The sequence below is a fragment of the Hylobates moloch genome, unplaced genomic scaffold (genome assembly GCF_009828535.3).
Source record: "Hylobates moloch isolate HMO894 unplaced genomic scaffold, HMol_V3 SCAFFOLD_4, whole genome shotgun sequence".
Lineage (NCBI taxonomy): Eukaryota > Metazoa > Chordata > Mammalia > Primates > Hylobatidae > Hylobates > Hylobates moloch.
This window is the reverse complement of record NW_026652279.1, coordinates 156,641,519-156,664,761: the sequence shown is the minus strand read 5'-3', so window position 1 is coordinate 156,664,761 and position 23,243 is coordinate 156,641,519. Positions and strand designations below refer to the sequence as shown.

Below are 23,243 nucleotides of genomic sequence, written 5' to 3'. Positions count from 1 at the left end.
TTATTGCATCCCATAAATTTGTCTGCTTGTGTGTTTAATGACTCATGTCTTTGTTTAGCCTTGGACTTTTTTTTTTCCACTGTGTTTTTGTTTTTTTTTTGTTTTAAATAATCTATCTCTTTCCCCCTTATCTCTGTTCTGTCTGTCCAGGATTCTAACTAGTTGGATTTTTATACCTCTTGGTTCAATCCTATACCATTTTTATGTGTTTTTTCATTGTGGTTAAAAAAATCATGTAACAAGATTTACTGTTTTAAGTTCAGTAATGTTAAGTATATTCACATTGTTTTGAAATAGATCTCCAGAAGTTTTTCGTATTGCAAATCTGAAACTCTGTACTCATTAGCAGTTCCCCTTCCCCCTGTCTCCCTAGCCCCTGGCAAACATCATTCTACTCTATGAATTTGACTACTGTAGATACTTTATATAAATGGGATAATATAGTATTTTTTTTGTGACTGGCTGATTTCACTCAGCATAATATTGCCAAGATTTATTCATGTTGTAACATGTGACAGAATTTCCTTCCCTTTTAAAAGACTGAATAAAATCCCACTGTATATATATATATTGCCACATTTTGTTTACCCATTCATCCATCGATGGACATTTGGTTTGCTTTCACCTTTTGGCTACTGTGAGTAATGCAGCTGTGGACATGTGTGTGTATATCTCTTTGAGACCCGGCTTTCCATTATTTTGGATATATATATCCAGAAATAGGATTGCCAAATCATATGAATATTTAAGGAACCTCTATTTTTCATAGCAGTTGCATTATTTTACACTCCTATCAACAGTGCAAAAGAGTTCCAATTTCTCCATATCCTCACCAACACTTCTTATTTTCTGGCTTTTTTTTTTATAGCAGTCATACTAATGGGTCTGAGGTAATAATTTCATTGTGGTTTTGTTATGCATTTCTCTAATGATTAGTGATATTGAGCATATTTTCTTATGTTTGCTGACTATTTGTATATCATCTTTGAAGAAATGTATATTCAAGTTCTTTGCCCATTTTTTAATCAGGTTATTTGATTTTTTGTTTTTGAGTTGCAGGGTTTCTTTATATATTGTGAACATTAATGGCTTATCAGATATGTGATTTGCAGATATTTTCTGTGATTTGCTAGGTTACCTTTCCACTCTTGATGGTGTCATTTGATACACAAAGGTTTTTAGGTTTAATATAATCCCATCTATCTATTTTTACTTTTGTTATATTTTTGGTGTCATATGTAAGAAGTCATTGCCATGTCAGTGTCATGAAGATTTTTCTCTATGTGTTCCTCAGTAGTTTTATAATTTCAGGTCTTATATTTAGGTTTTTAATCCATTTTTAGTTAATTTTCATATGTCATGTAAGATAGGAGTCCAGCTTTATTCTTTTGTGTGTAAATATCCAGTATGCCCAACTCCATTTATGAAGGAGACTGTTATTTTCCCACTGAGTATTCTTGGCATCCTTATCAAAGATGAATTGATCATATACATAAGAGTTTATTTCTGGGCTCTCTATTCCATTGGGCTGTTTGTCTTTATGCCAGGACCATACTGTTTTCATTACTGAAGCTTTGTAATATGTTATAAAATCAGGAAATGTGAATCTGCCAACTTCATTCTTTTTCATAATGTTTTCAGTATCCCTTGTGATTATGAATTTCAGGATGAATTTTCCTGTTTCTATAAAAAGCATCATTGGGGTTTTTATAGGGATTTTGTTGAATCTGAATCTGTAGATTGCTTTGGGTAGTATAGACATCTTAATATTAAATTTCCAGCTCATGAACATGGAATGTATTTCCATTTATTTGTGTCTTCTTTCATTTCTCTCAGCAGTTTTTGTTATTTTCAGTATACACGTTTCACCTCCTAGATTAGGTTCATTCCTAATTATTTTGATCCTTTTGATGCTACTGTAAATAGAATTGTCTTCTTAGTCCTATAGATCTTTTGTACTTATATTTTCTTTTGTATATTTTTTCCTTTCATTTGTGTTCCGAAAAAATTCTTTGACATTATCTTCAATCTTTCTATTCATTTATTTTAGAAGGGTAATCACTTCTTAATTTCTAACAGATCTTTCTTTTCCCTGCTTGCTTCTTTTTAATTTCATTTTGTTCGTTTTATAGTTTCACTGATTTTTTCTAATATCCCCTGAAATACCAATTAGAACTGTTTTGAATATTGCTTTAGTTCTTTTCAGTTCCTTTTTGTTTAAGCTGTTTTATGTATTCATCGTGGCCCTTTTTTCTTTTGTTACTGGTCTTCCTCAGAAACCTGGAGATCTTTGGCTGTTTGTATATATTTAAGAATGAAATATTAGATTGATCAATATAATAACTGGTGTGGGTTTCCTCTGCCAGGGTTTAAATGTGTTTCTCCAATAGGCTTCCCCAAATGGGAGGGTTAATTACTAACTAATCCACGGTGTACAACTAGCAGGCCTCCTTCTAGGTGTATGGTCATGGAACAGATCAAAGCCCATCCTATACACCACCCCAAAAGCCCAAATGAGGGCACTTTACTCAAGAGCAGACACTCATATAAAAATACCTCTTTTCGGCCGGGCACGGTGGCTCACACCTGTAATCCCAGCACTTTGGGAGGCCACGGCGGGTGGATCACCTGAGGTCGGGAGTTCGAGACCAGCCTGACCAACATGGAGAAACCCCATCTCTACTAAACATACAAAATTAGCCAGGCGTGGTGGTGCATGCCTGTAATCCCAGCTACTCGGGAGGCTAAGGCAGGAGAATTGCTTGAACCCGGGAGGCAGAGGTTGCGGTGAGCCAAGATATCATGCCATTACACTCCAATCTGGGCAACAAGAGTGAAACTTCATCTCCAAAAAAAAAAAAAAAACAAAAAACTCTTTCCCCCTCTATCCCACCCTTTATTTCTCCCTCTTTGTCTCTCTCAGAATTGTTCAATTTTCTTTCAAGAATAGACTTCCACTTTTTATCTTAGAATAGATACCAGGCTATTGGCTGGGCGCAGTGGCTTACGCCTGTAATCCCAGCACTTTGGGAGGCCGAGACAGGCAGATCATGAGGTCAGGAGATCGAGACCATCCTGGCTAACACGGTGAAACCCCGTCTCTCCTAAAAATACAAAAAAAATTAGCTGGGCATGGTGGCGGGCGCCTGTAGTCCCAGCTACTCGGGAGGCTGAGGCAGGAGAATGGCGTGAACCCGGAAGGCGGAGCTGGCCAGCCTGGGCGACTGAGTGAGACTCCGTCTCAAAAAAAAAAAAAAGAATAGCTAATACCAGGCTGTCAGTTTCTCTTTTGGATTCAGAAGAATGAGAGTGGGGTGGGGAGCTGACAGGCATAGATTTTCCACAGACGGTCCTTTACTTAATAGCTTCACTGTGTGACTCACTATCCACTGGTGTTTGTTAGTAGCCTCTCCCAGCCTCCTCCATCAGGAAAGCCAACTCATCGTTCCAGCTGTGTGTTCTGGGATGAAGTTGTTTCATGCAGTCTATCCCTGTTTCCCATTTCTTGAAATTCATTGATAACTTCGCCCCAACAAGTGTCTTGTAACCACTTCCCTCATTCTCATTATTGTTTTTCCTTTTTATATTTATTATCTTTCCAGTAGAATTTAGTGAAGAAACATAGTCTGCCATCTTGAATTGTGGAACAGTGTGCATTTAAATTGTATTTTAATTAATTTCTGCCTGAAAATATTGAGTTCTCAGTGATTTACATCAGTTGGTATGTGACAGCTCAGTGATGCAGAAGAGACCATTTTGCTCTCTCAGAATCTCATCAGAATTGTGCTTGCATTTATGTAGTACTTATGTCTATGTCAGAGTGCTGTGTGTCCTCCCATCTTAGATGACAACTATATATTAATATGTCCTCTGCTTTCTGTTGTTCCATTACATTAAGGGTAGAATACTATATTCACAGTGAATAATCTATTAGTCTTCTTCAAGACCTCTTATCTGCCAGGCAGGATGCTAGATCCTAAAGATAACAAAGATAAGTAAGTTATGTTCCTTGTCCTCATAGACTCATGGGAGCTCACATTCTAGGTGGGTAGAAAGACCAGTAGTTATGAGACAATATAATAGACATCACAGTGTACAAAGAGCTATTCTTGTGTTGCATAATGAAGCATATAGGTACTGAACTAGCAAATAAAGATCCTCAGTCAGTACTGGTGCTTCCTCATCATACATAAGTAATATTTAAGATAATTTTATGTTTAAGATGCCAGGAGCTAAATAAACTTTTCTCCCCTACAGTTTTGACACATGATGAACTCTAGCACTGGTTTACATGAGAAGGAAGGCGCAAGCATGACAGGAAGCCTGCCGCCTGCTGGGGAAGTGTGGAGCCCCTGCTGAGACTCAGTTGGAAGTCTCATTAAGATCAGTGACATATTCTTTAATTTTAAAAAATTGTAATTATTTAAAACAGGTATTTAATGTATTGAATGAGTTTAAGTTATATAATAAATGACCATTGAGTATTTAAAACCTGATTGTTCCTTTTTCCTGATCACCAGTTAAAGTTTGACATTTTGCCAGAAAGCCCAGGTACCAGACTAGCTGGTGTTTATCAAACTGTAGCCTTTTGTATCTAGTTTTATGTGTATCCACATTTCCTTATTCACAAAATGCATTTAAAATTACAGAAGTGCATTTAGGCTGGGTGCAGTGGCTACACCTGTAATCCCAGCACTTTAGGAGGCCAAGACAGGTGGATCACCTGAGTTCAGGAGTTCGAGACCAGCCTGGCCAACATGGCAGAACCCCGTCTCTACGAAAAATACAAAAAATTAGCTGGGCGTGGTGGTGGGCGCCTGTAATCTCAGCTACTTGGGAGCCTGAGACAGGAGAATTGTTTGAACCCGGGAGGCAGGCGTTTCAGTGAGCCAATATTGCGCCCATTGCACTCAAGCCTGGGCGACAGAGTAAGACTGTCTCAAAAAATAATAATAAAATTACAGAAATGCATTTAAAATTACAAAAACCTATTTTGTATTTTTCCTTCTGAGACAACAATAATTAATAATTAAGCCCATTTATTCCTTAACTATTGTTTTAAAATGGAAGTAATATTGTTGCATGATAGTCATTTATCTTAAACAATGTTTTAATCTTATGCGGTATTTGGATTTTTTAATGTTTCTAATTTTATGTCATAAAAAGCATTTATGGGCATGTGGGATATATGTGTACTCTCTTTTTAAGAGGACTAGGTACTTTTATGGGAACTAAGTTGAGGATGTAACCAGTTTGTTTTTCTGATGTGTATTAATAATAGATGAATAATAGTAAATGTTTAAAAACTATCCAACTATTCTAAAATCATAGGATCATGGGACTGGAAGAGAACTCAGTGCCATTTGGACTTCATCCTGTGGAGAGTCTGATTCATTAGGTCTAAAGTAAGCTTGGTAAATCATGATTGTTTAAAAAGCTCTCCAGATGATTCTGTAATTAGACAAGTTTGAGAAGCATTTAATAGAATTGGGCCCCAGCCGGTGTGCCAGCCCCTCTTCTAAGGCCTTGCCTGTAAAGCTGAGCCTCAGGCCATCCTGGAAATTCTGGGACAACAGGGAACTCTCCACCTCTGGAGACAGGCTGGTCCGTCTTTGGACAGCTCTGTACACACAGTTCCATCACGAGCCGAAGCTCATTCCTGTGAGCTCTTTAGAACAAGACTAATCCTTCTGTGTTTGACAGAACAGCCCAGAGTTAAAATACTACTCCTCTCATCAGCTGCATTCATTCCTAATAAGAGAGCGCCTGCCTCTCCCTCCTACCTTTGTTACTTGTTTGTGTTTGTCTGTGTTAAAATGGAGTGCACCATTTATGGCCTGCTCTGGTGGAACTAGGTTATTCCTGTGAGTTCAGAGTATCCTATAGGGTACACTCAGAGGCTGGAGCAGTAAGTGGTCCTGGGGCGGCCAACATCATGGTGCTCTCCGGCTCACTCTTGGGAGTCAGCTGAAGCTGGGGATTGGTGAGAGGTGAGACTCTGTAAGGTTCTAGGTCAGGCCAGATGCTCCACCCAGCTACCCAGAGGTCTGCTGTGGTGGCTGGGGCACAAACCTCAACTATAAGATGGTACTTTGTTTTCCTTTGTTACCAGCCTGTCTTCACTTCTGTGAGAATCTTATAGAAAGGATGATCAGCTGGGCAGAGACACCGGATTCCTACTTTTATTACCTACAATGGCCTTCTCTAGTATTCTAGATCCCATATTTTCATGGAGTATTAAGCTAAAATTACAGAACAATGTAAACACAGTCTTGATGCCCCCCCTCCCTGTTTGTATCTTGTGATCTGAGTGGCCAATTTACGTGTTTCATTTCCAGGTGAGTGACACCTTATACCAGAAAATCCAGATTTATAAATAAGGTATTTCTTTACAATGAGATGTTTTAATTAAATGGCTTGTTTTAAAAATGCTGTTATGTCAAGAACTCTCATGCATACAGTCTGCTGTGCCATACAAAATGTACCCTCCTCAGGGACACATGACATAACTGAACCATAGGTCTTGCTTATTTGCTAACACTTGGAGAGAAAGCCATTCAGTTCCTTGTCCTGGAGATGCTGAACAAATATAGTCCAACGGCTTTCATGGTATATTCAGGATCCTAAATTCTAGTTCTTGGCTGCAGGCCCTATGTCAAGTTTTAACAAAAATCAAATCCTGGAAGTAGTGGAGGTCAGTGGGATGTGGGGGAACTAGTTTCTAACTATGAGAAGTGATAAATGTCTTCTCTTTCTGCCTTCTTAGAAAAAGTGTCAGAACAGTGTATCTAAACTAAGAATGAGAAGCATTTGTGTTTGACCCACAGTGATGTGTGAGCTTTATGTAGAAAGTAGACCCAGAATCTGAGCATTAAGACAATCCAAAGTTGGCATACCACCTCCAATGCTTAGGTCCAAAAGGTTGTATTTGGGAAATGCCTGTCATTTGGCTCCAGTTACCCTCAAGCTCCTAGAGAACAACATAGCTCCTAGAAGGATAGCATCAAATACTTCTAAAGGCACCTCAAGCCATGTCAGACTGGGGTTATAAAATCAGGCTTTTAATATTAAACATGTAGTCTGACACAAGTGGGACCTGCCCACAGAACTGCTTGTTGCTGTGTGCCAGGTCCTGACTCCAGCACCTGAGAAGCAACCAGACAACAAATTGCCACTGCCCAGAAGAGGCTCCAGGGACCCAACAGAATACTTACAGGGGCAGGAGGTACAGGGCAAGTCAGATGAACACGTGGATCATGTGTCTCAGATCCATAGTTAGAGATGAAGTAAAAGGTGCTGATGGGCCCATGCTCAAACCAACAAGCAGAAGTTAAGACCCAGCCATTGTCTTGCCCACTTCTGTTACTTCATAGACTGAAGGGGCTCCACTCACTTCCAAAGAACCAGTTGATTGGTTAAAATCTCACCTTTGGTGGCAAAGTGAGGAAGAAGAAACATGATGGTCCAGGGCTTTGATGGCCAAAATTACAGCTAACTTTGTAAGTTAGAGGGGCTCGGTCAGGTGTGTAAGCCCATCCTAGAACCACTCTTTTTTAAAAGTCTTCAAGTGTTATGGTAATGTGACAGCTGTTCCCCATTTTCTATTTGTTAACCCCATTTACCAAATACAAACTTCTATCTTCTGCGAAATTCCAAGGTGAAGCCTCTTGACTTAGAACTAGTAACACCTCTGTTGTAAAGATCTCTGATTTGGAAAATAATCTTCTCCTCTACAGTTAATAATTACTTGAAGTGAAGAAGTTTACTTCAATCATGTGGATCTGCTCAACTATGTAAGTTTGTATCCTACCTGATGTGATTTTACTTTAAAAACGAAAGGTTTTTATTAGAATTGAAGAAAAATTATTCAGATTTTAAAGATGGGCTTCAAACCATTATTTGAATGACAGGGGCTCCAGATCAACCTTATGTTTAATTTAAAATTTTCGGGAAAAGGAGAGGAGGAATAATTATGGTACTACCTTTAGTGGGTAAAATGAATGTTGAAATAAATAGAACTAATCCTGTAGTAGTGTCTAGTCTAGAGCATCAGATTGAAACTACTTTCCATACAGATGTCCTGCTACAGACCTCTGCCGTGTTTGTCTTCCTCACGCTGGTACGTAGCTTTTCCTTTGTTTCCCCACCGTCTGCTTCCACCAGAAACGATTTCTAAAAAGTTTCATCTAAATACGGCCAGTAATATAGTAGGTCTCTCTGCCCTGAACAGATTGAACAAATATTTCAACAATTTAACAAATAATTTAAGTACCTACTGTGTGCCAAGCTGGTTACTAGACGGTATAAATGACAGACATTAATATCCAAATGAAAATGTTGTGAAGGGCAAGTCAAGACAGACCTAACAAGTAACGTTTTAGGATGAAACCTGAAGTAAAGGTTAGTGCTAGCCAGGCAAGAAAGAATAGTATGGAAGGAGTTTTGTTCGTTTGAGGACTGAAAGAAGGCCCATGAGGTTGGAGCCTGGGTGACAGGGCAAGTGAGTTTATGAACCACGTGAAGAGCTTTTGTGATTTGATCCTCAAGTGCAGTGAAGGGCTAACATCCATTCATATAAATCCTAAACTGCTCGGTGAATATTTTTATGCCTGCATTGTTTCCTAATACTTATTCATAACAGCAGTACCAACTTTTTGGACAAAAGCTCTAGATTTGCTAATGCTGCTTTTTTTCATTGTACAGTGTCTATAATGAATTTTCTCTGATCTGAGGCCCTGTCCTACAAGGAGAGCCCTCCCCTCATTCCACAATTGCTTAATGTTTATGCATTCAGTAGGAGGAATAGACGCTATTTTGTTTGCACAAACATTAACCATAGAATGAAGTCTTTCCACTGTAACTTGAGATAACAAAGCCACAAACATTGCAGGAAACAAAATAGTGCAACGAGTGGTATATATGAAGTGACAGGGTATTTAAAATCTCCTAAGAAAACTTGACACAGTGAAATGTATATAATTTGTTAAAAGAATTATCCTTTTTTTTCTTTTTGAGATGGAATCTCACTGTTGCCCAGGCTGGAGTGCAGTGGCACAATCTTGGCTCACTGCAACCTCCACCTCCCAGGTTCAAGCGATTCTCCTGCCTCAGCCTCCCAAGTAGCTGAGACTACAGGCGCCTGCCACCACGTCCTGCTAATTTTTTGTATTTTTAGTAGAGACAGGGTTTCACCATGTTGGCCAGGCTGGTCTTGAACTCCTGACCTCAGGTGATCTGCCCAACTTGGCCTCCCAAAGTTCTGGGATCACAGGTGTGAGCCACCATGCCCGGCCCAAGATTCATCCTTTTAAAAGATACTTAAGAGAGAATTTTTCCTTCTTATACTGGTTTCCCTAAGTAGTTACTTGTTGTAATTTTGCTCCTAAGTATGAAGATGCTTTATCTCTAAATTATCCTTTTAACAGATACTTTAGAGATAAAGCATCTTCATACTTAGGAGCAAAACTACATGTAGTTCGGAAAAACAGTGTAAGAAGGAAAAATTCTTTTTAACCATACCTACAAATGGCACACTGTACTGAAAGATATACCTATACAAATCTCCTGTAATAACAAGGAAGTATATAAATACCAAGATGACTTAGAGCAGTTGAAATCCACTCAGAAATGCTACAAGCAGTGGTTACTCCCTTATGCTTTTTAAATGTGTTCAATTCTGGTTTCCTCAGACCTTGGCACTAATGTTCCCAGTGGCCCTTCCAAGCCACAGCGGCCCAGTCCCTGGGAGTTCTGTCAGAGGGATGCTTTTCCCAGTGGACTGAGTTGATCAGGAAAAACAGACCTGAGTGAAGGCTGGAAATGTGTTCAAAATAGACATGCAAGCTGAGTTGTCTCCTGTATGCTTCATGAGAAACAGAATCCTAGTATAAGGCAATAAATTAATATGCATATTAAGCTCCTGTTTATCATAGAAGCATTCCCAAAGGATCTGCTCAGCATAAAAGGGTTTGCAGAGTTCAGGGTCTCTGAGGTGTGAACTGTAAGCTGGCATTAAGATTAAAATATTTTTTTAAAGATCATGAAGCACTGATTTGGGCCTGGGGGTAGGGAGGGAGCGGGTCTGGTGCCTGCTCAGTGAGAGCTCCTGAGGCTCTGGGAAGAGGACCTGGACCGCCCTTCTTGCAGTTTCCCTACAGCCCTCATGCCTGCTCCACGTGTTCATGCTGTTTATCTTCAGACTCAGGCTGGCTGCTCATATACTGCCACAATGTCATGAGGATTAAGAATTTGGAAGCTTTGGCCGGGTGCAGTGGCTCACGCCTGTAATCCCAGCACTTTGGGAGGTCGAGGCAGGTGGATCACGAGGTCAGGAATTCAAGACCAGCCTGGCCAAGGTGGTGAAACACCATCTCTACTAAAAATACAAAAAAATTAGCCAGGCGTGGTGGTGGGCACCTATAATCCCAGCTACTCAGGAGGCTGTGGCAGAGAATTGTTTGAACCAGGGAGACAGAGGTTGCAGTGAGCTGAGATCATGCCACTGCACTCCAGCCTGGACAACAGAGCAAGACTCTGTCTCAAAAAAAAAATTTTTTTTGGAAGCTTTGAGCTTTCTGGAAAAGTTCTATATACATTTACATATTGTAGCTCTCCTTGGATCTTAAGATATGCAGAATACATTAACTGAGAAGACAGTTCCTTCTGTTTGTAGCTGGAAATTTGAGATAGGCTATAGTGTCCTCCCTCCAAACTTAGGACCTTAACAGAAATGTACAAATGGGGTATAAAAGAGAAAATCTTCAGACAAAGCCAATTTAAGTGTTACATTTTAATAGTACTGAGATGGAAGACTTGTCCACTTTTTAAGTCCTTAGTTGTCCTAGGACTTTTGAGGGTTAAGAGATTTTAGCCCTTTCTGCTTTGTGTGTTCTGACCTTCCCTGTCAACTTGTGTAAAGGAAGAGCCCTTTTGTCACCTCACCTCAGTCACTGGTTTTGCGTGAAGCAAAGTTGCAAATAGACTTTTCCTAAGATGGACTTTCTTAGAATTTTATATTCAAGGACAAAAATGAATCAAAAGCAAGGAAATACTGATTGATATGACCATAAATATTTTTATTAAATGTGAAAATACACGGGCATAAAAATAGTACCCATATTTGTAGACATGTCTGAGACCCATTTCAAATATTAGCTTCCTTTTTTATTAAAACACTACATTGAGATGGATTAAGTTACTTAGTCTTTTCTCATTCAAAACAAACTAAAACTGCACGGTAAGAGTAATATTTTCACAAACATCTCCAATGTTTACCTTCTCCTTGCTCAGCTTTCCACTGCAGGGTAAGTGTTTCAGCCACAGACAAGCGCAACAAAACCGGTTACTATACACAAAGCCACGCAGTGGCTAATTTTACTCTTAAATCATTCAGCAAATGAGATCATCTGTAAACAAAAAAAAACCCCAAATAATCCCACCTCTTAACGTCATTTGAAATTACAGGATAAACTGCCACTAACAAAAAAGGAATGATCTGATTTAGAAAAAGGATATTAGTTGTTGACAAATTAACGTTTGCCTTCTTCCTTCCTTTATAAATTTGGAAAAGTCAACTACATTCAACAAAGTTGCATGAACTTTTCTAGGTGATACCATTGCTGTGTGCTCAGTGAAAACTTTGCAATGCCCATCACCAGGGCCCTGTGTCTGTAACCTCACCAGGGAGTCATTTTATGTAGTTTTTTCATGGTAAATGTCAAAGACAACTTCTGACCCATTTAAAGGTGAAATTTTTCATCATCCATTGTGAGTAGAAAATCGTTATCAATTTCAAATTGTGGTTTTATTGGCTACCTTTTTTACCCAGTTATGTTTTCTCTTAAACTATGGGTAGTTTTAAAATTCCATTATCAGGGCAACAAAAATTTGTTTTCATACCAATACTTTAAAAAAGATTTTTAATACTGACTAAAGAGAAAGGCATTGTAGAAGTAGTAGTATGTTACATCCGATTCACATTAATAAACTGTCAAGATTTTTTTCAAGTTTTCATCTATTCATGGTAAGAAAGCACAAACTTTCAGAACTGAGGAAGGAATTAAATTTCGTCTCCCGTTTTGGAACCTTTTCACAATGCCTCTAGACTGATGTGTCTAATACTTCCTGCTGGGCAAAATATCCACAAAGTACAGACCACTGATAACTCCACCCATGGAGCTCACCAAAAAGCAAAGAAGAGCAGAATACAACAGAGCTATGGCTAGGGTACCCCTCTCTGATTTCACTTTTCCTGAAAGAGCCATAAAGGTTACCTGATAGCCAGGCGCGGTGGCTCATGCCTATAATCCCAGCACTCTGGAAGGCCAAGGCGGGCAGATCACAAGGTCAGGAGATCAAGACCATCCTGGGTAACACAGTGAAACCCCATTTCTACTAAAAACACAAAAATTATCCAGGCATGGTGGTGTGCACCTATAGTCCCAGCTACTTGGAGGCTGAGGCAGGAGAATCACTTGAACCCAGGAGGTGTCCCTGCACTCCAGCCTGGGCAACAGAGCAAGACTCTATCTATCTATCTCCAAAAAAAAAAAAAAAAAAAAAGGTTACCTGGCACCTGCAGTCCCCAAGGGAAAATGAAAGTTGTATGGTTTTACAGTGGATAATGCTACCCTACAGTGAGACAGGCAGGGGGAATGACTATCTCTTTACACATCCAGGCTGCTTCTCAGTCACACGTTAGGGGAAGCAGGGAGTGACTGTCTTTCCGTTTGGGTGGACACCAGAAAACTGCCGACAGCCATCAAGGCTGAAACTCAATGGTAACTTTCTTCATGAATCAGCGAAACAACAGATTGCAGAGAATTCATTTCCCTCCATGGCACTGGCATGTGGCACCAGAGCTGCTTTTCTCTCTTCACTGAAAACAGGCAAGTAACTCTGCACGTCAGTTAAGATGACTAAGTTAAATCCATGATAAGAATTTAGGAACTGAAACTATGGTTGTTACAAGCGGAGAAAAAATGAAAATGCAAACGAGCCTCTGGGCAGCAGGTGGGAGGTGGCCAGGCCCCGGACACATCTCCGGTGCGGTCCTTGACTCCTTGCTGTTGGCAACTGTCGTGCTCTCCAAGTGGAAGGGCAAGTGATTTGATACTTCCTTTTTTTCTGATTCTATGTGAAAATTATTTTCAAAGTAGGTAAAAGCCATCACTAGGCTTTTTCAAGGAGGTCACAGTGACATCATATACAAAAGGAACCAGATTGAAAAAGATGTTGCTGACACAGCCCGTAGTGAGATTACTAAAGAATAAACAGAAATGCCTTGGAAATTATTTTTACACTGGCTTGAATTGAAACATCATTAAAGCAAAATGAAAGCTGCAAGGTGTTCACTAGTTTTTCAAATGCGTTGTCAAGTTTATTGGTAAGAAGTAGACTCCTAAATAGCTGCAGAAAGCACCTAAGTGTTCTGCTCAATTCAACTATGTGATTTTTGTCTCTCAGTTAAAAATTTGTCCACATATGTTTCGGGATATGACTACAGACAAAAACAATTTGTACTTTGCTGTTATGGATGTCCGTGGTCAGGATGCCTCCCACAGTGAATTAAAATGCTTGATTTCAGTAAGAAAAAAAAAATTAGACCCTTTAATGGTTAAAACACTTCAAAATGCTTTGAGGCAGAAACCAAACCTTTCTAGAATAAAGGTAGCAATTCCTATCTAAAGTAATTCCTTCAGCTTTCAAATGCAGCATCAAGAGTTCCATAAATATTCAATATTCTTGACTAACTTTTTTAGGGAAAAAGCATTCAGTATACAAAGACTGAATAGTTCACTTCTTAAATGGTATCTTCTTAAAAGGTAAGAAGAACATATCTCAAGAGGAGATGCCATCTTATTAAATGAAACAACAGTGGAAATACAGCCAGACCTGACTAAACTTGCCTGTATTTTCTTGTAGGCAGGAGAACATTAGAGGCATCAAGATCTGGTAGAAGGGCAGGTCTGCTGTTTAACACATACCAGCAGACAGGTCCCACGTGGGAGGCACCACAGACCTTTAAGATAGGGTGAAGCCTTGATTGATAGAAGGAGAAACAGAAGCTGCCCACTGTCTTTACTTAAAAGTGGGAAACATGGCATTCTGTATTTATTTATGTTGACTGCGCAACTTTGTTTCTTAAGCCAAGACTTGTTACATGAAATTCCCTATAAAAACTCAGAACTTCAGTTGTTTAAAAAGCATTTCAGTCTGCACTTCAGCAATATTATTTTAAATACCACCACTATTTTATCTGAACCTATTTTACCTATAACTTTTAATTTGTTGTGTTTAATATTAAAAGGGTCCATAGGAATTTATAGATTCAAGTTTCAGTATTCTTCAGGTACTGAACCAAAAAAATGTACATTTAACATTTATCCAAAGTCTAAGCCTGGATATATTATTATTTGGTGGCAGGGTTCCTAAAAGATGGTCTCTTGCTCCTCCTTCAGTGACAGCCATGTTGACAGACCACAGAGGTGTAAACACATGCACACTAAAGATTTCACAGCTACTCACAAGTGACAAGACTGACCACATCGAAGCACAGTTGTCCCTAAGAACATACAGCTCAAAAATGTTCATGTTCTCTTTAAGAATACAGAAGCATAACCATTCTCATGAAGATTACAGCTCCTTCTTACACTTGTAGGCACTGACTTACTCTGCAAGGCTGTGAAGAGAAGAATCTCAGCTCCAGTGTAGAAAAATACAGAATACGTGAGCACGTCCACAGGTGAGCCTGCCTCAGACCACTTCCCTCCAGACAGCATAAAGCAGATGCAGGCTGCTCTGTCAGAAATAGAACCATTCCTTGCCTCCCTGCCGTTGCAAACCCATTAACCATAAATCTAACAGGGATAAGAACAGATTTTTTCCTATTAAAGCAACTCTTTGGTCATGGACAAACTGAAAGATTTGAAACTTTTTTTCATTAGGGTCCTGGAACAAGATTTCTTTGTTTTTAATCTTTAAAAAAATTAAGGAAGAAGAGCAGAAAAACAGTTGGTTTAATTGAAGTGGAATTTAAATCTAAATGGTCCGCCTGAGCTGAAGGGATTGAACCCTTGCCATGAGTTCCAGCTTCTGTGGAAAGGGTTGCCGCCGCCTCCTTGCTGGCTCTCTGCATCCAAGGGATCTTCTCCGTCGTCAAACTTCTTTCTCATTTCTAGAAAGAAATCAGAAAATTAAGAACCAGATAATATCTAAGGTATAGGGGGCAGGGGGAATGTTTTCTTTGGGCAGAGGAGGGTGGGTGGGCTTGAGGAGCTACTTACTTTTCAGTTATCAAGAGTTGTGCCTGACATTCAAATCCAGGCTCTCCCATTCCCACCCTGAAGAAACAGACTAGAGAAATTTGCCACAAGGAGGGTGAGGTTCAGGGTTGAAAATAGGTATTTATTGAGATTCAGGCCCCTAAATCTCACTCCAGAAGAAGCTACCCAAGCTTGATAACTACCCAATGAAATTATTTGGAAAAAAATAATTCAAGAGAAAGAAACTTCCAAAAGTCTACAATTCTAATGAAACAGCCAGCTCACCACCCTAATCCCCAAAATAAAGTCTGTAAGGCAATGACCTCATCAAGCATCTAATGAGCATTCTAGCACTAAGGCTCCTCAGACATGAGGGGAGAGGGGCCTCCATAACATACAACTCCAGGAGGCTCACCTCTCCCTCCCATGCAATTGGTGCCCCCACAGCGGGGCCTCTGAGCCCTGAACAGAGAGAGACCAATGCAGAGACATGGGAGAAGGCAATAGAGAGGAATATTGCAGGGATAGGAAGAAAGAGCTCATGTCCTCAGAGCCATTAGAAAAACCCTGGAAGACAACCTAAGCAAATACTATTCAGGACATAGGTATGAGCAAAGATTGCTTTTGGTGTTTCCATCATGAAATTGCAACAAAAACAAAAATTGACAAGTGAGATCTAATTAAACTAAAGAGCTTCTGCACAGCAAAAGAAACTATCAACAGAGTAAACAGACAACCTACAGACTGGGAGAAAATTTTTGCAAACTATGCAACTGACAAAGGTCTACAAGGAACTTAAATGTACAAGAAAACAACACCATTAAAAAGTGGGCAAAGGACATGAACAGACACTTCTCAAAAGAAGACATTTATGCAGCCAACAATCATATGAAAAAAAGCTCAACATCACTGATCACTAGAGCAAATAATTAGATCATTATTGCAAATAAAAAATGGCTATTAAAAAGTAAAAAAAAAATAGATGCTGCCAAGGTTGTGGTGAAAAAGGAACGCTTATACACTATTGGTGGGAATGTAAATTCATTCAGCCATTGTGGAAGACAGTGTGGCAATTCCTTAAAGACAGAAATACCATTCAACTCAGCAATCTCATTACTGGGTATACACCCAAAAGAATACAAATTGTTCCATTATAAAGACACATGCACGTATCTGTTTATTGCAGCTCTACTCACAAGAGAAAAGACATGGAATCAACCTAATGCCCATCAATTATAGACTGGATAAAGAAAATGTAGTACATATACACCATGGAATACTATGCAGCCATAAAAAAGAATGAGATCATGTCCTTTACAGGGGCATGGATGGAGCTGGAGGCCACTATCCTTAGCAAACTAATGCAGGAACAGAAAACCAAATACCACATATTCTCACAAGTGGGAGCTAAATGATGAGAACTCATGGATGCATAAAGGGGAACAACAGACACTGGGGCCTATTGGAGGGTGAAGGGTGGGAGGAGGGAGAGGATCAGGAATAATAACTAATGGGTTCTAGACTTAATACCTGGGTGATGAAATAATCTGTACAACAAACCCCCATAACACACATTTACCTATGTAACAAACCTGCACATGTACCCCTGAACTTACAAAAAAAAAAAAAAGACAACATATAGCTAGGTTTTTTAATAAATGGAAAATAGAGAATGCAGAAAAACTGCAAATATAAAAATAATCCCAAGTCTCACTTTGCTCTCTCACAGTAACTTGTCCTTTAGGGGTTCAAAGATACTTAGAGAAAAGCCAGTTTACTTCATTCCAGGAGGTTAATCTGAAGCCACATATTTAGGAGGAGGAAACCCACCAGTAAAATGGAGGGTTCTTATGCTGAGTGTTAATAACTAAGCAGGTATTGTAGGTGATCTGAAACTCAGCTTTGTTTTATAAAAGCTAATGCAGTTAGACTCAGGCCCCATATCTTTGATATCTCACAGGCAAAATTAATCTAGGGTGTTAGCACTTAGAACAGTAGTGAACTCTGCATAGGTGTGGGGGTGATAATGGCCCCAGAGAAAGGATGCTGTGAATGGAAGGGGAAGTGAATTCAGCTATATCCACATCGTGTAATTACTTAAAAATTCAGTGGAGTGGTCTGCATACATCTCAAAGAATGAGGTAACCATTTTTCAATGAGAAAAAACTAGCCAAGATTTATTTCAAGTGAAAATTAAGTTTCAGATTGCATACATCATGTGATTCTACTAAACATATTCATAAATATGATACATGTGTTTTGATATATACATAGTAAAAAACTTTAAAGTCTTTAAAAGAAAAGATAGTTCATCCTGAACATAACAACAGGAGGTAAGAAAAAGGACCTGTAGCTCTTTCTTCAGTGCATGCCTCTGTGCAGGGACACCCATCCCTTTGGTTGGCTCCCTGCTACCTTAAAACTTAGCACAAAGTCCCCCTCCCATAAGAAGACCCTGACTCCCAGTCTGATACACTATCACACCTGTGCACTGCACAAACTAAGAGGATTGAACTGCTTAAGGCAGGTTGTAGCCACTCAATATTTGCTAAGTAACAGGACAGTATGTATCCAACACTACTTGATAAGGGAAGTACATTTCTGTCTCCTTTACTGGATTATAAGTTACTTGAAAACAAAGGATCATTTACTTTCAATTCCACTGCATAAGTAGGTACTCAAAAAAGATTTGACAAACATAAAACTTTCCTCTCTTTTTGTTTAATTTGTTTAGCTCAGATCACAGCTTCTGTTCCCACTGACATGGAAGGCCACAAAAAAGCAGTATAAGCTTAACATGAAATTATCTGGCAACAGCAAAGCATTGTTCAATATTACCTCAATGCTTAGCCTGTCTCCCTCTTATGAAATTTCCAGGCCATATTACTGTACAGCAAAAGAACACACGTGGCCAGGTGCAGAGGCTCACACCTGTAATCTCAGAACTTTGGGAAGATCACCTTAGCCCGGGAGTTAAAGACCAGCCTGGGCAACACACAGTGAGATCCCATTTCTACAAAAAATAAAAATTTAAAAAAAGAACACATATAAGCCTGTGAATCTAATGATCCTATGATTCAGGGCAAGATTCCTGGTGAACACATATGGGGCAAAGCAGGCCCTAGGCCAGACATCTGTTCTTCTCCCATTCCATGTAATCCAGCCTGGCAAGCTGGTTTCCTCATCAAGCTCCTGTAAGCTTGGTGGAGAAAATTCATCATTGACCTTTGAGGTTAGAGGGAACCTGAGAGATCTTCTTATGCTCAGTGTTGAAAAAACTGAGACCAAAAAGTTCTGATAACTTGAGTAGAAAAAAAAAGATTCAAATTCAGGCCCTCTGATTCCACATTTGATAGTCTTTCCACTGTACCCTGTAACAGGAGGGTGCCCAGCATAAGAGGACTGAATGAGGGCAGGCATAAAACTGGACCTCTGGAACTGGGCTCAGGACCCGTCACTGCCTATACAGCCCCACATGGAGAACCCATCACACGTTCCACCCTCGCTTCTAACACCACCTCTAGGATGAGTCAAAGGAATAAAAGCTAACAATACCTGGATCAGAGAGGACTTCTTTAGCAGCTGCTATGTCAATGAACTTTTTCTCAGCTTTTTTCTTTTCTTCTTCATTCTGGAAGTTATCTGGGTGCCACTGCAGTGCTAATTTTCGGTATGCTTTAATGATTTCTTGCTTTTTGGCATTTCTGAGGGGTGGTAAAATAAATAATTAGTGCAGAAGTGTCTAACATACTATCATAAAAATCAGAAGAGCTGATTAAGATCCTACCGGCAATTAACAAACTGGTTTTATAAAATAGTTCCAATGGTATCACAGGCCAAAGATCTGCATACACAGTTCTGGATGATCATTAAAGCTGACATCAGGCTTCCTTGGATACTCGCTCACTAAGATTACTGAGAATAAAGCACTCCTGATCTTTAGAACTTTCCCTTTTTTAAAAAAGGTACATCAATGAATTTTTTAACTTTCTGAATTCCAAGTTACCGTAATTCAATTCTTGGTATTAAAAAGATATTTGACTCTGAATGCCACTTTCAATTATGCTTCTGCATTAGCTTACTTAATAGTAAGCACAAAGATTCCGAATTTTGAAAGATTGATGGTTTACTCAGCGAACCACTGGGAGGTATATCATTTACTTAATTTCAGAATTCAGTCACAGGCACTGGGAGGTGTATCATTTACTTAGTATGTACTTTCATATAAGGTAGATCTTAATTTTAGACTTCATTCTGAAAGTACTACTTTATTTTTAGGCCTAGAGAAGGCTTTTTCTTTACCCATTCCGTCTCCTCCTCCATCCCCACCAAAAGAAATCTCACTCCTACCCCTTAACCCTTCTTAAAAAATCTAGGCCTAGGACCCATTCATACTACAGTGTCATCTTTGTTGCCAACTACTAATTCTCTGTTGTTGCATTATTGGTCTCTATCAAAGAAACTTGCCTATAAAATACTCAAAGTAGCTTTCTAATGTTAAAGATTGTTAAGGTTTAATCCATATGACTGAAATTACATAAGTAAAGAAAATTAATCAGAGAAGAAAAAGAGCAATGATTAGCTTTGAAACAGAGTTGATTAAAAATAGCAGAATAATTTTAAATTAATAATTCACCTTTTTACTCCCAAGATTTTATAATAATCTCGTTTCTGCGACTGTTTCAATAATCTTTGTGCTTTCTCTAGACCTTCTCGAATCTGCTGATCGTTTTCATTGTGTTCCTGAGCAGTTTCATAATCCTGAATAGCTGTCAAAATATGGTTAAGATAATACTGTTAAGGCAAATTATCATTTGTTGCCTTTTCTTATCCTGTAAAATTGATGCTAAAGTCATCATCCCCCAACCCCTTCACTCTTTGGCCATTATTGCTAAAAACCTTAAGTGATACCCCGTTAGTAACTTTGATCAAGAATATTTAAGAGGCCGGGCACGGGGGCTCATGCCTGTGATCCCATCACTTTGGGAGGCCGAAGTGGGCGGATCATGAGGGTCAGGAGTTCAAAACCAGCCTGGCTAACACAGTGAAACCCCGTCTCTACTTAAAAAAAACAAAAAAACAAAAAAAAAAAACAAAAATTAGCTGGGCATGGTGGCGCATGCCTGTAGTCCCAGCTACTTGGGAGGCTGAGGCAGGAAAACTGCTTGAACCTGGGAGGCGGAGGTTTGCAGTGGCCAACATCGCCCCACTGCACTCCAACCTGGGTGACAGAGCGAGATTTCGTCTCAAAAAAAAAAAAAAAAAGGTTTAAAAGGCATAATAATGACAACTGAGTTTAGGTAGTTTATTATTCTCGTTCAACAAAATGTACTGCTGTTTACTTGCCCACCCTCCCGCATTATCTCCCCATACCCTCTGGGTACGTATGTTAATATCAGCACTTTATCCACAGCAATCTTACCACCATTAAGACTAAGTGGTTGTTACACAGGAAAGAAAGACAGTGATAAAGAAAATCTGCCTGGTCAGCTATGGATTGACAACAGTGCAGAAGAATTAGATGTTTAGAAAGGGATCAGGAGGTGGGTTTGGCCAATGGGAAGCTAGAAAAAAAAAAAACTGATAGAAAAAAAGGGAACAGAAGGAACTGTCCACAATCCGAATGACTCAGTAACCCACAGGCTTTAACACTATTACAAACCTGTGTCAATCAAAATACAAAACACATACATACAGTCCCAGTATAGGGAGTCTGGTGACTATCCACATTACATCTTTTATTTTATTACACAGTTGTTTTAAAAAAAATTTTAAGAGACAGGGTCTCTGTCACTTTGGCTGACTGCAGCCTCGACCTCCCAGGCACAAGCCATCCTCCTGCCTCAGGCCCATGAAGTAGCTGGGACTACAGGCACGCACCACCACGCCCAGCAGTATTTTAAATACTTAGAAAATACAAGGCATCTGGGTATCTAATATGCAGAAGAGAGTCAACACAGCAGTCCTGAGACAACTATCCTTAGAAAAGTTTGCTGACAAGGTTGGCTTACTGCTGATGTTTGGGAAGCCAGATTTCACGAGTGTTCCCAACATTCCATGGTAAGAATGAGTCATGCCTGAACTGTTTGTATGAAAAATACAATTTACGCTAAACATCTTTCCTTCTAGCAGTCTGGGATTTTGGTGCAGTCCAGACAAAAGGTGTCAGTGACTAGTCCCCAACAAAAACTCTGGGTGCAGTGTCTATAACGAGCTTCCCTGGTAGACAACATTTCACACATTGTAGAATTTCTCATTACTGGAAAAATTAAGCTTGTCCTTTATGACATCACAGGAAGAGAAGTCCTGGAATCTGCTGCCTGGTTTCCTCCAGATTTTCCCCCTTGCACCTTTTCCCTGTGCTGAGTCCTGTGTGGCTTCTTACCAGATCACCAAATCTGGGGATGGTCTAGGGAAGCCCCTACTCAAATTTTTCTCAATATTCTCCCTGCATAGATAATTCCAATAATAGATTGCTGGGTTCAAATTCTTGTTTTTATGAAAATGCATTTCACTAGGATAAAAGACATTTTATATTGAGAACACTCATCTTCACAATAGCTAAACATGGAGGGAATGTAAGGCGCCTTGGACAGATTAAAATGAGAAAGATATTGGCGTAAGACTGAGACAGCCAAATGCAAAGGGGTTCCCGGAAAAATGCCAGCTGGCCTGCACACTGGGAGGAGTGCGCACTGGGGTGTAGCCTCGGGAAGTTCCCGCCATTTGCAGCGGGAAGGAGCCTGGCCCCTCCCTCCTCTTCCTGGATGGAACCTGGGATTCAATCTGCAAGGTGGGAAGCACACTAGCTGGGACTCTGGCCTTGTAAACAGTCCCTGTTTCCCTCTTTTCCTTTTCACCCAGTAAGTCCTGCCTTCTTCAAATTGTCTGTGAGCCTCATTTTTCGTGGCCGTGTGAAAAGGACCCCCCCGTCTTTAGCTGAACTAAGGAAAGAGTCCTACAACAAGACTAACAAATTTTGACAGGCTATACACACCACATAGAAAAACGAACCACCACCACCTTTGGCTCTGTGGCACTGGGAAAGGGGACTCTTCAATCTTTTATCCTAAAGTGAATTCTCGCATCAGCGCATCATTAAATTAAATGTTACTATAGCCCAACCCACAGGGACATAAAAAACTTCTCTCAATTTAGTATAAAAACAAAACCATCATAAACAGTAGTAAGGTTTAACTTTACAATTAACAACCATAGCACAACACGTAGCTTAGTAAGGAAACAGACCTTGAAGGAATACAATAGGAAGATGTTTCAATATACACAATTTTGCTACTTGTGCAGACTACATTTAAAACATTTTCATTCTTACATGTTCAGGGTTATCTCCCCAAAACAGTCTTTTGTATCGTATTTGTATTAAAATTTAAAGTGAACACATTTTTCCCAACATAAGACAAAAATGTAAAATTATAGGTTATTTCCTATATTCACATAATTGCAGACAACTAATTAGGAACCTAAGTAGGGATGATGTAAGACTTCCCACAGATATAACTAGACAGACCATATTAGATTATACTTTCTCAGACTCCACACTCTGAGAGCATCTAAAAACAAAACAAAACAAAACAAAACACCCAACAGACAAAAAACAAGCAATGGTGAAAGGATTCCCTGTTTAATAAATTGTGTTGGAAAACTGGCTAGCCATATGCGGAAAACTGAAACTGGACCCCTTCCTTACACCTTATACAAAAATTAACTTGAGGTGGATTAAAGACTTAAACATAAGACATAAAACCATAAACACCCTAGAAGAATACCATTCAGGACATAGGCATGGACAAAGACTTCATGACTAAAACATCAAAAGCAATGGCAACAAAAGCCAAAATTGACAAATGGGATCTCATTAAACTAAAGAGCTTCTCCACAGCAAAAGAAACTATCATCAGCGTGAACAGGCAACCTACATGGGATAATTTTTTTGGCATGAATGGGAGAAAATTTTTGCAA

General features: G+C 39.5%; 2 protein-coding genes across 6 annotated transcripts in view; one reads left to right on the top strand and one right to left on the bottom strand.

Moving 5' to 3' along the window:
• The window catches only part of UGGT2 (UDP-glucose glycoprotein glucosyltransferase 2), a 233,570-nt gene extending 229,079 nt beyond the window's left edge, over positions 1-4,491 (top strand). For all 4 annotated transcript variants that reach the window (XM_058438019.1, XM_058438016.1, XM_058438017.1 and 1 more), the window contains one exon: positions 4,258-4,491. In XM_058438019.1, the coding sequence (XP_058294002.1) occupies positions 4,258-4,280 (23 nt within the window). In that variant the 3' untranslated portion in view covers positions 4,281-4,491. The remainder of the gene's footprint in view (positions 1-4,257) is intronic.
• A 6,547-nt stretch (positions 4,492-11,038) lies between these two features.
• The window catches only part of DNAJC3 (DnaJ heat shock protein family (Hsp40) member C3), a 108,765-nt gene continuing 96,560 nt past the window's right edge, over positions 11,039-23,243 (bottom strand). The window contains exons 10-12 of one of the 2 annotated variants that reach the window (XM_032151120.2): positions 19,900-20,032; positions 18,819-18,967; positions 11,039-15,175 (exon numbers count right to left, since the gene is read on the bottom strand). In XM_032151120.2, the coding sequence (XP_032007011.1) occupies positions 15,018-15,175; positions 18,819-18,967; positions 19,900-20,032 (440 nt within the window). In that variant the 3' untranslated portion in view covers positions 11,039-15,017. The remainder of the gene's footprint in view (positions 15,176-18,818; positions 18,968-19,899; positions 20,033-23,243) is intronic. The other variant, XM_032151122.2, reaches the window with a different exon arrangement.